This window comes from Hylobates moloch, unplaced genomic scaffold (assembly GCF_009828535.3).
Source record: "Hylobates moloch isolate HMO894 unplaced genomic scaffold, HMol_V3 SCAFFOLD_18, whole genome shotgun sequence".
Classification (NCBI taxonomy): Eukaryota; Metazoa; Chordata; class Mammalia; order Primates; family Hylobatidae; genus Hylobates; species Hylobates moloch.
Genome location: NW_026652293.1, coordinates 9,958,991 through 9,974,787, shown reverse-complemented (window position 1 = coordinate 9,974,787; position 15,797 = coordinate 9,958,991). Strand labels below are relative to the sequence as shown.

General features: G+C 41.3%; 1 protein-coding gene across 1 annotated transcript in view; it reads left to right on the top strand.

The window, feature by feature from the left end:
• The window catches only part of ZC3H11A (zinc finger CCCH-type containing 11A), a 36,632-nt gene that overhangs the window by 1,035 nt on the left and 19,800 nt on the right, over positions 1-15,797 (top strand). Inside the window, exons 2-7 of the mRNA XM_032137570.2 lie at positions 524-643; positions 10,850-10,973; positions 12,005-12,208; positions 12,334-12,450; positions 12,677-12,757; positions 14,501-14,611. Coding sequence (XP_031993461.1) covers positions 524-643; positions 10,850-10,973; positions 12,005-12,208; positions 12,334-12,450; positions 12,677-12,757; positions 14,501-14,611 — 757 coding nt within the window. The remainder of the gene's footprint in view (positions 1-523; positions 644-10,849; positions 10,974-12,004; positions 12,209-12,333; positions 12,451-12,676; positions 12,758-14,500; positions 14,612-15,797) is intronic.

Here is a 15,797-nt window from a genome sequence, read left to right as displayed (position 1 = left end):
TATGTTTTAAACGATGAGTTTTGAGCAAAGCTGTGATAATTTTATCTTACCTATAGCAGTTTGCACAACAGTAGCGTTTTATTTCAGATATTACCGTTGCATAAAGTATGCAGTGAAGCACAGTTATATTGTATATATGTTAATTATATTTAAATTCTATTTACTTTCTGATATTCCATCAAAAGCTAGAGTTACACAAGTCGAGATGTCAGTTTTGAAGATGAACTGTAAAATACATTTTTAAAGAGGACCTAGCACTCCTACTTGTCTTTTTCAACTCCTTTTCTCAGCTTGTGTCACTCATGCCAGATTAAACGAAGGGTACTGTCAAGAAATAGGTTATAGGAAATAATAAATGTGTTGCTCTCAGTTTGTTCCTGTCATTCCATGTCCATTGTTTTCTACCTTACCAATCCTTTCTTACTCATTTGTGCTTGTCTAAATTCCAGGAGCTATTGTTATGGATATTTTACCTAGGATGTATTTCAATGCTACAAATAGAGTGTTCTCTATTTGTTTACAGGGCGACAGCTGCCCATTCCGTCACTGTGAAGCTGCACTAGGAAATGAAACTGTTTGCACATTATGGCAAGAAGGGCGCTGTTTTCGACAGGTGTGCAGGTTTCGGCACATGGAGATTGATGTAAGTTTTTTATTTCCCTTATCATAATAAGTAGTCTGGAGACCTGGTGGGCCAATAAAAAATATAGGGACAAAAGTGACTTTTTTTTTTTTTTGAGACGGAGTCTTGCTCTGTCGCCCAGGCTGGAGTGCAGTGGCGCGATCTCTGCTCACTGCAAGCTCCGCCTCCCGGGTTCACGCCATTCTCCTGCCTCAGCCTCTCCGAGTAGCTGGGACTACAGGCGCCCACCACCACGCCCGGCTAATTTTTTTGTATTTTTAGTAGAGACGGGGTTTCACTGTGGTCTCGATCTCCTGACCTCGTGATCCGCCCGCCTCGGCCTCCCAAAGTGCTGGGATTACAAGCGTAAGCCACCGTGCCCGGCCTCAAAAGTGACTTTTAAAAAATATATTAAGGCTGAGTGCGGTGGCTCACGCCTGTAGTTCCAGCACTTTGGGAGGCCAAGGCGGGTAGATCGTGAGGTCAGGAGATCGAGACCATCCTAGCCAACGTGGTGAAACCCCATCTCTACTAAAAATACAAAAAATTAGCTGGGTGTGGTGGCATGTGCCTGTAACTCCAGCTACTTGGGAGGCTGAGGCAGGAAAATCGCTTGAACCAGGGAGTTGGAGGTTGCAGTGAGCTGATATCGCACCACTGCACTCCAGCCTGGTGACAGAGCAACACTCCGTCTCAAAAAAAAAAAAATATATATATATATACACACACACACACACACACACACACACATACACTTGTATATATACATATGTATATGTGTGTGTATATATACACAACTTTCCTCTATGCAATTTTTTTTTCTTTTTTTTTTTTTTTTTTTTTTTTTTTGAAATGGAGTCTCACTCTGTCGCCCAGGCTGGAGTGCAGTGGTGCAATCTCTGCTCACTGTAACCTCCGCCTCCCAGGTTCAAGCAATTCTCCTGCCTCAGCCTCTTGAGTAGCTGGGATTACAGGCGCCTGCCACCATAGCTGGCTAATTTTTGTATTTTTAGTAGAGACGGAGTTTTACCATGTAGGCCAGGCTGGGCTCGAACTCCTGACTTCAGGTGATTTACCCACTTTGGCCTCCCAAAGTGCTGGGATTACATGCGTGAGCCACCGTGCCCAGCTGACTCCAATTTTTTTTTTTTCTTTTTTTTTTTTTTGAGACAGAGTTTTGCTCTTGTTGCCCAGGCTGGAGTGCAATAGCACGGTCTCAGCTTAGTGTAACCTCCACCTCCCTAGTTCAAGCAGTTCTCCTGCCTCAGCTTCCCGAGTAGCTGGAATTACAGGCATGCACCACCATGCCCAGCTAATTCTGTATTTTTAGTAGAGATGGGGTTTTGCCATGCTGGTCAGGCTGGTCTCGAGCTCCTGACCTCTGGTGATCCACTTGCCTCGGCCTCCCAAAGTGCTGGGATTGTAGGCATGAGCCACAGCGCCTGGCCGACTCCAACAATTTTTTTAAAAAGATTAACATTGATATATTACTGTCATTTAATCCTTTGATCTCACTCAAATTTTGCCAGTTTTATTTTAATACCTTGTATTTTAGAAAGAGCAAGTCCAGGCTGGACACAGTTGCTCATGCCTGTAATCCCAGCACTTTACTAGGCCGAGATGGGTGAATCACGAGATCAGGAGTTCGAGACCAGCCTGACCAACATGGTGAAAGCCTATCTCTACTAAAAATACAAAAATTAGCTGGGTGTGGTGGCACGCGCCTGTAATCCCAGCTATTCAGGAGGCTGAAGCAGGAGAATTGCTTGAACCTGGGAGGCAGAGGTTGCGTTGAGCCGAGATTGCGCCACTCCACTCTGGTCTGGGTGACAGGGCGAGACTCCATCTCAAGAAAAAAAAAAAAACAAGTCCAAATTCAAGTGTTGCACATAGTTGTCACGACTCGTTTTGTCTCCTTCTGTTGAGAGCAGTTGCTCAGTCCTGCCTTGCGATTCATTGCCCTTAACACTTATGGTAGCTATAGGGAAATTGTTTTTAAGAATGTTCTTCAATTTGGGTTTGTTTGTATTCCCCCTCATTACTAAATTAAGATTATATATGTTTAGCAGGAATATCACAAATTATATATATATATATATAGAGAGAGAGAGAGAGAGAGAGAGAGACAAGAGTCGCACTCTGTTACCCAGGCTGGAGTGCAGTGGTGTGATCTCAGCTCACTGCGACCTCTGCCTCCTGAGTTCATGTGATTTTGTGCCTCAGCCTCTCGAGTAGCTGGGACAACGGGCATGCATCACCACACCCGTCTAATTTTTTGTGTTTTTTAGTAGACAAGGGGTTTCGCGATGTTGGCCAGGCTGGTCTCATATTGTTGGCCTCAAGTTATCCACCTGCCTCAGCCTCCCGAAGTGCTGAGATTACAGGTGTGAGCCATGCCTGGCGAATGGTATTTTTGTTGCATATCATCCCGTGGCACACAGTTTTAATTTTCTCATTACTGATGATGTTAACTTTGATCACTTGATTAAGATGGTATCTGCCGAATTGCTTCATTATAAAGGCTTTCTTTTTGTAATTAATAAATATTTTGTGGAGAGGTACTTTTAGACCCTTTAACCCATTTCTCATCAGACTTCAACTTTTTCCCCGTTATTTATGTGAATTAATGCAAACTTGTGGTGATACGGTTTGGCTCTGTATCCTCACCTGAATCTCACCTCTATTGTAATCCCCATGTGTTAAGGGAGGGACCTGATGGGAGGTGATTGGATCATGGGGGCAGTTTCCCCCACGATATTCTCATGATAGTGAGTGCGTTCGCATGAGATATGATGGTTTAAAAGTATGGGACTCCCTTTGCTTGCACTCTCTTTCTGCCATGTAAGACTTGTTTGTGTCTTGCGTCCTCTTCACCTCCTGCCATAATTATAAGTTTCCTGAGGCCTCCGCAGCCATGTACAACTGTGAGTTAGTTAAACCTTTTTTCTTTTTTTTAAATAAATTACCCAGTCTCAGGTAGTTCTTTATAGCAATGTGAAAATGGACTGATACATGTGGTTTTCTATTTTAATCAGTGTGTCATACTCTGTTACTATCATTACTTTTATGCTCAGATTGACCCAGATTTGGCCAGTAGGAGCCTTTCAAACTGATTTTTGTGTCCTTTTGATGTTTCCATCATTCTTTGAGCATCTCTGCTTTTTGGCCTGACAAGATTTTCCAGGCTCATTCTGTACTTTTCCTACTTCAGCCCTGGATTCGGCCATTTATCCAAGGTGGCCTTGTTTCTTTTAGTGAAGAATAGTATATAGAAGTTAAGATTTGGGCTGCTCCTAGAGTGTCATCACTTTCAGGTCCTCAGTGGACAGAGCTAAGGAGTATATAAATGTATACACTTAACAGACATTTACATCATTATGGTTTTTTTTTTTTTTTTTTCTTTTGAGACGGAGTCTTGCTGTGTCACCCAGGCTGGAGTGCAGTGACACAATCTCGGCTCACTGCAAGCTCCGCCTCCTGGGTTCACACCATTCTCCTGTTTCAGCCTCCCGAGTAGCTGGGATTACAGGTGCCCGCCACCATGCCCAGCTAATTTTTTGTACTTTTAGTAGAGATGGGGTTTCACCGTGTTAGCCAGGATGGTCTCGATCTGCTGACCTCGTGATCCGCCCGCCTTGGCCTCCCAAAGTCCTGGGATTACAGGCGTGAGCCACCGTGCCTGGCCCTATGTATTTAATAGATACATAGTATTAAAAATTATGAGTTCATATAGATGCTTCCAGTTCATCAATGCTACAGGACTTAGTCTAGGCTTCTCCTTTTCCATACCTGTAACTCTTCTCCGGAAGTGAGAAACTTGGTTTTCATTGTTCATAATATTTTTATTTATTTGATCAGTCTCCTGGTATAAAAACCAATATTGTGTCACAGCCTTTCCATTCCTCTCAGGCTCTGACATGACACACAAAGCTTCTCCCCAAGGACACCTTTCTCACCATGTTTCAACTCTAGTACCCTGTGCTAAGCCTCCCTGCTTGCTTCACCGTAGGGACCTCTTTTTCACCCTACTTGGACCCCAACATCCTACTTTTGACCCCCAACCTGATCCCTATAATGGATACTGTTTTCTCACCCTTAGGCTGTGATACTTTGTGCTGAGCGGCCCTCCCATGTGAGATGCTGTCCTGACCCTGTGCACATACTCCAACTCTCTACCAGGTTCCCTTGGGAATACCCTGCCTTCCTCACCCCACTTGGTCTTTGATGCTATTCTAGACTGACCCTACATAAGTATATATTCTTCATCCTACATTGGGATCTCTTCTTCACAGAGACAGTGCTAACCCTGCTCAGGCTCAACACTTGTCAGGGTACCCTTTCATGCACATGTCCTCTTAACCCTCCAACCCTCCGTGGGTTCCAACACCCTATGCCAGTTCCGCGTGGTCATGTGGATACCTTCATATTCTCAGTCAGACTCCAATACCCTGCTCTGGGCCACCATGTCCTTCCCTTCTCCCATCTGAATGCCTGTCTTCCTCAACCCCATCTAATGACTTTGGACTGAATTGTTAGAGACTAAATATGCAGTTCATATGCCTGGGGTCAGCTACTCCAGTCTGGTTTCATATTTCTTGTCTCTTAACTACATTCTAAGCTACCTATCTTGCAAATAGCAGCAGATATCAAATAAATTGATAAAGGAGTACTCTGCAGCTTTTATATTTTATGTTATAACATGAAAAGTCATGTTGTAACATTGTTAGTGGAGTGTATACTGGCACAGCTCCTATGGAGGGTATGTCAGTGTCTCCAGGAGCATCTCTTCATTTAGAGATTCTCTAGGATGTATTCAGAGTTGAGATTTATTACAGCCATAGAGTAAAGACACACTGTCAGATCATAAGAGAAAAAGACACTGGAGGAATCTGGAAGAATCCGTGTGCCTGTTTTTTTATGCCCACTCCCTTTAGGGGTGACAGAGAGCACACTCTTCTCCCAGTCATGAAAATGCAGCAATGCATGTGTGGTGTTCCTGCCCAGGGAAATCCATTAGAGACTCAGCATCCAGGATTTTCATTGGTGCTAGCCATATAGGCACTCTTTACCAAACAGGTACCCAAATTCCAGACTCCCAGAAGGAAGGCAGATGTTCAGCATTAACCATATTGTTTGTACAAACAGTCTAGGCATACTGAGCCTTCTCCCTCCCCCACTTACCAGTTAACTTGGAGCATCTAAAAGCCAAGGTCCCAGATGCTAGCCAAGAGCAAGCCTTGCAAGCAGGCGTTTCTAAGGATAGTAGTCTCAGAGCTGCTATGTTAACTCTTTTCTGCACTGAGGCTTATTGGCTGTATTGCCTGAAAGAACTAAATGCTTATACTTTTTACACATAGGTATTTACCTGCAAAATAAGATGTGTGCAGAATTACTTATTGTAGCAATTTGTAATAGTAAGATACTGGAAATAACCTAACTATTCTTCATTTAAAATAAAGTTTTGCTGCATTCAAACTGTGGAGTGCCAGGTAGCTGTTAACAAAAAATTTTAAAGGGGAGACTAATTTACTGATATGGAAATAATCAGGATATATTGTCAAGTGAAAAACCTAAGGTGAAGAGCAAGATGGGTTAAAAAAGGAGAGGGAAGCTGGGCGCCTTGGCTCGTGCCTGTAATCCCAGCACTTTGGGAGGCTGAGGCAGCTGGATCACCTGAGGTCAGGAGTTTGAGACCACCTGGCCAACACAGTGAAACCCCGTCTCTACTCAAATTACAAAAATTAGCCAGGCGTGGTGACGCAGCCCTGTAGTCCCAGCTACTCAGGAGGTTGAGGCAGGAGAATCTCTTGAACCCGGGAGGTGGAGATTGCAGTGAGCTGAGATTACACCACTGTACTCCAGCCTGGGCTACACAGTGAGACTCCCATCTCAAAATAAAAAAATAAAAAAAGAGGGAAAATAATTTATATTTGTTTTTCACTTGCATATGAATTTTAAAAATCTCTGGAAGTATAAAGGTGAAACTTAACAACAGTGGCTATGAGAAGGTGACAGGGATGAGAAGGAGTCTTTTTACCGTGTACCCCTTCTGTGTGCGATTCATTTTCATTATTTATTGGTTCCGTATTTGCAAATTTGCTTACTTGCTAAAATTTATAACCCCCAAATCAGTACTTGGTCATTCGTAGACATGTTTAGAGCAGCAAAAAGTTTGAGTCATCTGACATGTGTCACATTGGTTCAGAAATTGAGTCATATTTCCAGGTGAGGTGGAACAGAGCTCTGCCTTCTTCTGATACTGTAAACAAGTGTCCTTTTCATGATTTGTTTGGTTCCATGGCTTTTGGTTGGTGGTGGTGCTGCTTAAAATGGCTCCTAGGCCTATTGCTGAAGTGCTTTGTAGTGTTGCTGAGTAGAAGAAAGCTGTGATGTGTCTTATAGAGAAAATAGATTGTTAGGCCGGACGTGGTGGCTCACGCCTATAATCCCAGCACTTTGGGAGGCCGAGGCAGGCAGATCATCTCAGGAGTTCGAGACCAGCCTGGACAACATGGTGAAACCGTCTCTACTAAAAATACAAAAAAGTTAGCCGGGCATGGTGGCACGTGCCTATAATCCCAGCTACTCGGGAGGCTAAGGCAGGAGAATTGCTTGAACCTGGGAGGTGGAGGTTTCAGTGAGCCGAGATTGTGCCACTGCACTCCAACCTGGGCGACAGAGCGAGCCTCCATCTCAAAAAAAAAAAAAAAAAGAAAATAGATGTTATATAAGCTTTGTTCAAGTGTGCGTTATAGTGCTATTTGTCTTGCGTTTCATATTAATGAATGAACAATATTAAATGCACCCAAAACAAAGTTATGTATTGATTAGTTGATGAAAATGTGACCAGAGGCTCACAGGAACCCAACTCTATTTCCCTTAGGAAAAATGGTTTAGTATTTACTAATTCAGTGTTCCTAGTGACTTTATAGAACATAACTACTGCAAATAATGAGAATCAACTGTTTTATCTTTGGATCATGTGCTGTATTACTGTTAAAAATGTGAAGACATAATTATGTAGGAGAAATATTACTGTGGAGGATGTTTTTTTGTTTTTGTTTTTTGTTTTTTTTTTTTTGAGACGGAGTCTCACTTTGTTGCCCAGGCTGGAGTGCAGTGGCTCCATCTTGGCTCACTGAAACCTCCACCTCCCAGGTTCAAGCGATTCTCCTGTCTCAGCCTCCTGCATAGCTGGGACTACAGGCACCCTCCACCATGCCCAGCTAATTTTTGTATTTTTTAGTAGAGACGGGGTTTCACCATGTTGGTCAGGCTCCTGACTTCAGGTGACCAACCCACCTTGGCCTCCCAAAGTGTTGAGATTATAGTCGTGAGCCACCACACCTGGCATGTGGAGGATATTACTAAGGAAACATGTACAGAATTACATGGAATACCTTTCTTTTTAGTATGCACATAGTCACTTGTGATTTTTTTTACAAGTAAAAAGAATTCATACCAAAATAAGTGATTCTCTTTGAGTAATAGCATAATTGGCATGTATTTCCATTTTCCAAGTTGTCTTCATTGCACATGTATTACTTTTCAATTAGAAACAGAATCTAGTAAATGTATTAAACAGATCAAATAAATGTCATGTGACTTCTGTGTATAGAAGATACTGTTACAGAAGTCATTCAGTAATTTGAAAATTGCTTACAGGAAAGATGTAAAATTTAAGCAAAGGCAGGCGTAGGAACAAGGAAGATTGGCATTAGGTTCTGCCTTGAGAAAGGAAGAATTGAATAATTGTTATTCCTGTCTAAAAAACAGTGGTAGCCATTACATCTACCTTTCGGGTGTGACAGAGGACTAATACATTCTGTCTAGTTCTTTGAAAGTAACGATATTTGCTGTACTTTTATTTTTACTTTATTTTTACCACTCCTTATGGAGCAGGGCTACTCTATAGGCAGTGTGCCCACAGTAGCCTATACTTTTAAAAAAATTATACTTTTTAAAAATATTAATAATATTAATTAATTAATACTTTAAAAATATTATACTTTTAAAAATATTAATAGGTAATTATGCATATGACATAAACTTAGAACATACTTTTAAAAAACTGATTTTGCCAAATCACCTTTCAGAGATGTGGAGCAAATTTACATTTCCATTATGTGTTTGAGACTGCCTGATTCTTCCACATCCCTGAAAACAGTGTATAATTGAATTTTGTCAGTCTCTCAATATAGTAGATTTTGACCTTTGCCATTTTTGATACATTTAAGCATCTTTTTGTAATGGTCATTGTTTCTCTGTCTCTCTTCTCCATATTCTTAAATTTCAATGCTGGTGTTTTTTCCTGGAATTTTAAACCATAGGCTGTTTATGATGATTAGAGATTCGACATAATGCAGTTCATTGGAGGTTAGTTACTTATTGGGAGTACTTCTCATGTCTTTTTTTCCCCTTTTTTGAACTATTAAAATGTATCTAGAAAAGTGCAAAATCGTAATCTTACAACTTGAAGAATTTTCATAGAGTGATTATACTTATTTGATCAGCACCTAGTTCAAGAAATAGAGTATTAGCAGTAATCTATCTTCCCCTTCATCCCCTTGTTACTAACCACATCCCCAAAGCTGATCACCATCCCAACTACTCTACCATGGAGAAGTTTTGACTGTTTTGGTCTTTTCATAAACGGAATCATATAGTATGCACTCTTGTGTCTGGCTTCTTTCATTTCACATCTGTGGCATTGAGTATAGCAATGGTTTATTCCTTCTCATTACTAGATGACATTCTGTTGTATGAATACTTTACGGTTTCTTTATCCATTCTAGTATTGATGTACACATGGGTTTGCAAAATTATAGAGCTATTGAAAATATTATTGCTGTGAACATTGCTTATACACAGCTGTTGGAGAACTAATGTATATATTTTTCTTGGACATATGTCCTATGATTCAGCAGTTTATTCTATTCTAGATGCACAGGTATTCCTTTTTTTTTTTTTTCCTCCCAGTTTTCCTTTATAAAAGTAAGGTGACTGGCCGGGCGCAGTGGCTCACACCTGTAATTCCAGCACTTTGGGAGGCTGAGGTGGGCGGATCATGAGGTCAGGAGCTCAAGACCATCCTGGCTAACATGGTGAAACCCCATCTCTACTAAATATACAAAAAAAATTAGCCGGGCGTGGTGGCAGGCACCTGTAGTCCCAGCTACTCAGGAGGCTGAGGCAGGAGAATGGCGTGAACCCGGGAGGTGGAGCTTGCAGTGAGCGGAGATCGTGCCACTGCACTCCATCCAGCCTGGGTGACAGAGCAAGACTCTGTCTCAAAAAAAAAAAAAAAAAAAGGTGACTTGGGAAGGATACCTAACAATACCTAACATCCTTAGTGTGTTGTTACATGTGCCTTACTTTGAGAATTCGTGAATGGGAAGAATTTTCTCAAACCCTTGAACTCTCAACTTTAAGTAATAACTACAGTTTATTGAGTTTGACCTATGTGCTTAGTGCTTTATATACATTATTTTATGTAATCTTCATAAGAAACCATTTATTCCCGTTTTATATCTAAGGAAAGTGAGGCTTAGAGGCATGAATTGTCCAAGGCCACCTGGCCAATAAGTAGTGTAATAGAGATTCAGACCGTTATCTTTCTTTTTTTTTTTTTTTTTTTTTTTGAGACGGAGTCTCGCTCTGTCGCCCAGGCTGGAGTGCAGTGCTGCAATCTCGGCTCACTGCAAGCTCCGCCTCCCGGGTTCACGCCATTCTCCTGCCTCAGCCTCCGAGTAGCTGGGACCACAGGCGCCCGCCACTACGCCCGGCTAATTTTTTTTGTATTTTTAGTAGAGACGGGGTTTCACCGTGGTCTCGATCTCCTGACCTCGTGATCCGCCCGCCTCGGCCTCCCAAAGTGCTAGGATTACAAGCGTGAGCCACCGCGCCCGGCCAGACCGTTATCTTTCATTTCATAAACTTAAACTACTGTATCATCCTGCTTCTCTAAATTAAGTATAGACATTTTAGGGGTTCCAGGATGAGGGTAAAAAGGGAAAGAATAACATAAACTACTCTCCTGCTCCATTCAGCTCTCCATCATGCCTAAGTTATGTTATTTTCAGCAATCTCTCTTCCTTCTAAAAATCATCTCATCTCACATGCCTCGGATTTTTGAACCCTGTATGAACTTTGTCTAGAAAATAAACTACCACGTTAATACACGTATCACTGTTTCATTTGAAAGCAATGTATTTTTCCCTCTTACAGAAAAAACGCAGTGAAATTCCTTGTTATTGGGAAAATCAGCCAACAGGATGTCAAAAATTAAACTGCGCTTTCCATCATAATAGAGGACGATATGTTGATGGCCTTTTCCTACCTCCGAGCAAAAGTGAGATCAGTTTTTAATTTTAAAAGAATATCAAATGAACACCTATTATGCACACCGCACAACAGTACTTTTCAGACATTGGCTCCTTTCAGTCTTGTGAAATAGCAGAATTATTTCCACTTTATAGATGAGTGAACCGAATCTTATTAAGGTTAAATGATTTATCCATGACCATAGAACCATTATATATCTTGGCATGCCATTTAAGTTATTATACTTCATTTCTCATATTCTTATCAGACCCATAAACGTTTTCAAAATAAATTTGATTTTCTAGGTCAAAGGTTGGCAAAACTGGTCCTCTGCCTGTTTTGTAAAATAAGTTTTATTGGAATACAGCCTTGCCCATTCATTTACATATTTTCTATTACCAGTTTTGTGCTAGTGCTATAGAATTGAGTAGTTGAGACAGAAACCATATGGCCCACAAAGCCTAAATTATTAACTGGCTCTGTACAGAAAATATTTGCCAACCTTACTCTAGACTATAATCTAAAATAAAACTAAAAAGCTAGTAGTTATTCCCAAAGTCCATTTTAAAGTAATTTAAAAGTGGAATTGGCCATTTAAAAGCCACAGTTGCTATGTGATTAAAATTTGATGGCTACATCTTTTTACCTCAATTTAAGGGAAAAAAGTAGACTTATTCCTTTCTGGTTTGGTTCAAGTAAGTGTCATATGCTTGGTCTTAGAAGCTACTTCTTTGCTGAGCAAAAAGCCTAGAATTGCACTATTAAAATTAAAGGTCTAGAATTTGTGAACAGGTACTGTGCTTCTTCTAGTCTTCTGTTTATTCTGTTTTGAGTGCCCACTTTGTGTTTATGTACGGTGGAGAGTTAGTGGAGAGTTAATTAGCTAAAAGCACATTTTTTCCCTCCCTGGGACTTTAGAACTTAAATGAGGAAATTTAGTGAAAAGACATAAATGCTCATAAGATAAATACACTATACTTTTCATAGGTGGTCAGGAATTTTTGGTAAATTGGGGTGGTATCTTCTGTTTTTAATTTATGACTGATTTTGTGCATTTAGCTGTGTTGCCCACTGTGCCTGAGTCACCAGAAGAGGAAGTGAAGGCTAGCCAACTTTCAGTTCAGCAGAACAAATTGTCTGTCCAGTCCAATCCTTCCCCTCAGCTGCGGAGCGTTATGAAAGTAGAAAGTTCCGAAAATGTTCCTAGCCCCACGCATCCACCAGTTGTAATTAATGCTGCAGATGATGATGAAGATGATGATGGTAAGTTCTGTCTGGCTCCTTCTTTAAGGCAAATAAATAGGGTCACGTAGTGAATTGGGCAGAATCAGGATTAAAGCTATAGGTTTATTTTTAATTGTGAATTTGCCTTAAATGTTGATATATAGATCAGTTTTCTGAGGAAGGTGATGAAACCAAAACACCTACCCTGCAACCAACTCCTGAAGTTCACAATGGATTACGAGTGACTTCCGTCCGGAAACCTGCAGTCAATATAAAGCAAGGTAAGAAGAGGCTAGATTGGTGCCTCTTACAGCACTGTTGAAACTACCTTTGAAATTTAGTTCACAATCATTGACCTCCCTCTTCTTTTTCCCATGCTACACACTTACTTACCTATACTTAGTTTCTGTTGATCATTTATTCAAAAATAAATGCCTGCTATGTACAGATAAAATACAAAGATGAAAAGGCTCTAGTTCCTCATAAAATTTCTATTTGGATTTTCAGGTGAATGTTTGAATTTTGGAATAAAAACTCTTGAGGAAATTAAGTCAAAGAAAATGAAGGAAAAATCTAAGAAGCAAGGTGGTAAGTCATCACGTTTTGGCATGGATGGTTGTATGTTGCTAGGGAAGAATACTAAGGACGCTTCTAGAAGCAACAGGCAAAATGAGCAAATAGATTTTCATTTCCATGGCCTGTTTGAAGTAAAACACAGACTTATTTAAATTGTGGTTACTTTTAATTCACTGCAGCTGTGTTTCAGTCCCGAACTGTTCAGAGCTGGGTGCAATAAAGAATCTGAAAGAACCTGTATATCTTGAAAAATATAGCTCTAAAGAGCATCATATAAGAACTATATTAATTCTGTAAGTTCTTATAGTGGTTAAAAAGAAATTATATTAAGAGAGGAAAGGCTGGGCATGGTGGCTCACGCCTGTAATCCCAGCACTTTGGGAGGCTGAGGAGGGCGAATCATGAGGTTGGGAGATCCAGACCATCCTGGGCAACATGGTGAAACGCCATCTCTACTAAAACAAAAAATTAGCCAGGCATGGTGGCATGCGCCTGTAGTCCCAGCTACTCGGGAGGCTGAGGCATGAGAATCGCTTGAACCCAGGAGGCGGAGGTTGCAGTGAGCTGAGATTGCACCATTGTATTCCAGCCTGGCGACAGAGCAAGACTTAGTCTCAAAACAAGAAAAAAAAAGGAGGCCGGGTGCGGTGGCTCACGCTTGTAATCCCAGCACTTTGGGAAGCCGAGGCGGGCGGATCACAAGGTCAGGAGATCGAGACCACAGTGAAACCCCGTCTCTACTAAAAATACAAAAAATTAGCCGGGCGTGGTGGCGGGCGCCTGTAGTCCCAGCTACTCGGAGAGGCTGAGGCAGGAGAATGGCGTGAACCCAGGAGGCGGAGCTTGCAGTGAGCCGAGATTGAGCCATTGCACTCCAGCCTGGGTGACAGAGCGAGACTCCGTCTCAAAAGAAAAAAAAAAAAAGAAAAGAAAGGAAAAACTTCATTTTCTAGTAGAAGAGTTCTTCCTCAAGAGCTGCTAGGATTTTCTTCTGTAGCTTACGTAAGCCTGGTTGCTCTGTCTTTCCAACCCCCAATTTTTTTTTTTTTTTTTTTTTGAGACAGAGTTTTGCTTTTGTTACCCAGGCTGGAGTGTGGTGGCACAATGTTTGCTCACCGCAACCTCCACCTCCCGGTTCAAGCTATTCTCCTGCCTCAGCCTCCCGAGTAGCTGGGATTACAGGCACGCGCCACCACGCCTGGGTAATTTTGTATTTTTAGTAAAGATAGGGTTTCTCCATGTTGGTTAGGCTGGTCTCGAACTCCCGACCTCAGGTAATCCACCACGCCCAGCCTCCAGCCTTAAATTTTATAGTGTGAAGTGTAGTATATGTAGAGAGAAGTGGTTCTAAGAACCTTGTTTTAAGGCTTGCTTTATAGGAACCTTGGAGCTGTGTTTTCAGATGATTAAATAGAATAGGTTGGATTGATACACCTGATGGGTAGTGTACCTCTGAGGTTAATTTTAGAATAATATTAGCCTTATTGGTAAATATTAGCCTTATTGGTAAATAAAAGTAGTTTGGGTGCCTAAGTCACTCAAAATAATTTTGTATTTTGTTTTCACATCATGCCCAAGGCTCCCCTCACCACTACCCCGTTTGACTCTAGGCAAACAGATACAGAAAGGCTGATTGGCTTATAGTCATAATATCAGTCTGTATTGAACTTAACTGGTTACAAAAACAAAGTTTTTGACTTGCGATAGCATTATTATCCATAAATTATTTGCTGTTCTTTGACTTGCCTTATTCAGAGGGTTCTTCAGGAGTTTCCAGTCTTTTACTCCACCCTGAGCCCGTTCCAGGTCCTGAAAAAGAAAATGTCAGGACTGTGGTGAGGACAGTAACTCTCTCCACCAAACAAGGTAAGGTATAGATAGGCCTTAGAGTTGTCAAGCCTCTACTTTTATACAATTGGGAATGCAAAATCCTTGGGTATCTTTTACCTTTGATGAATTTTCAGGAATTTGTTAGTATTCTGATGAGATATAAAGATGAAAAGTTGGTACATTCAACTCTAATATTTAAAAGGTTGAAATTCTTTTTCGAGCAGCCCTCACATATATTTTTCCATTTACTGTTTATATCCACTCAGTACATTTATTGGCTTCCCATGTGACTGAAGAACTATTATAAAGTTTTTTGTTTATTTCTTTTTTTGAGACAGAGTTGCACTCCTGTTGCCTAGGCTGGAGTGCAATGGCACGATCTCGGCTCACCGCAACCTCTGTCTTCTGGGTTCAAGCAATTTTCCTGCCTCAGCCTCCCGAGTAGTTGGGATTATAGGCATGTGCCACCAAGCTCGGCTGTTTTTTTTGTATTTTTAGTAGAGACAGGATTTCTCCATGTTGGTCTGGCTGGTCTCAAACTCCCGACCTCAGGTGATCTGCCCACCTCGGCCTCCCAAAGTGCTGGGATTACAGGCGTGAGCCACCGTGCTTGGCCATTAAATTTTTTTTTTTTTTTAGATGGAGTCTTGCTCTGTCGCCCAGGCTAAAGTGCAGTGGTGCGATCTCCACTCACTGCAACCTCCGCCTCACAGGTTCAAGTGATTCTCCTGCCTCAGCCTCCCCAGTAGCAGGGATTATAGGCACACGCCACCACGCCTGGCTAATTTTTGTGTTTTTGGTAGAAACGGGGTTTCACCGTGTTGGCCACACTGGTCTCGAACTGCTGACCTCAAATCATCTGCCCCCCTCAGCCTCCCAAATTGCTGGGATTATAGGTGTTAGTCACCACACTCGGCCTGTAATAAAGTATTTTCACTTAATAATTTTAAGCCTAATAAGGAATTATAGATATAGATACATTTAAATGTTTGTGCAATTCAAACAACAAAGAATTAGAAGAAAGAGAGCTCACTTCTTCCTGAGGTGATCAGAGATAGTTATATTGGAGAGTTAACATTGGAGTAGAGTACAGTTTCATTTAACATATCAAAGTGCATAAGCAAAAGGATAGTTTCAGCTTTATAACCAATTGGTTAAGAATACAATCTGTCTTATACTCGACTGCTATTAATAATTAGTACTATGCTAGGCCATGCGCAGT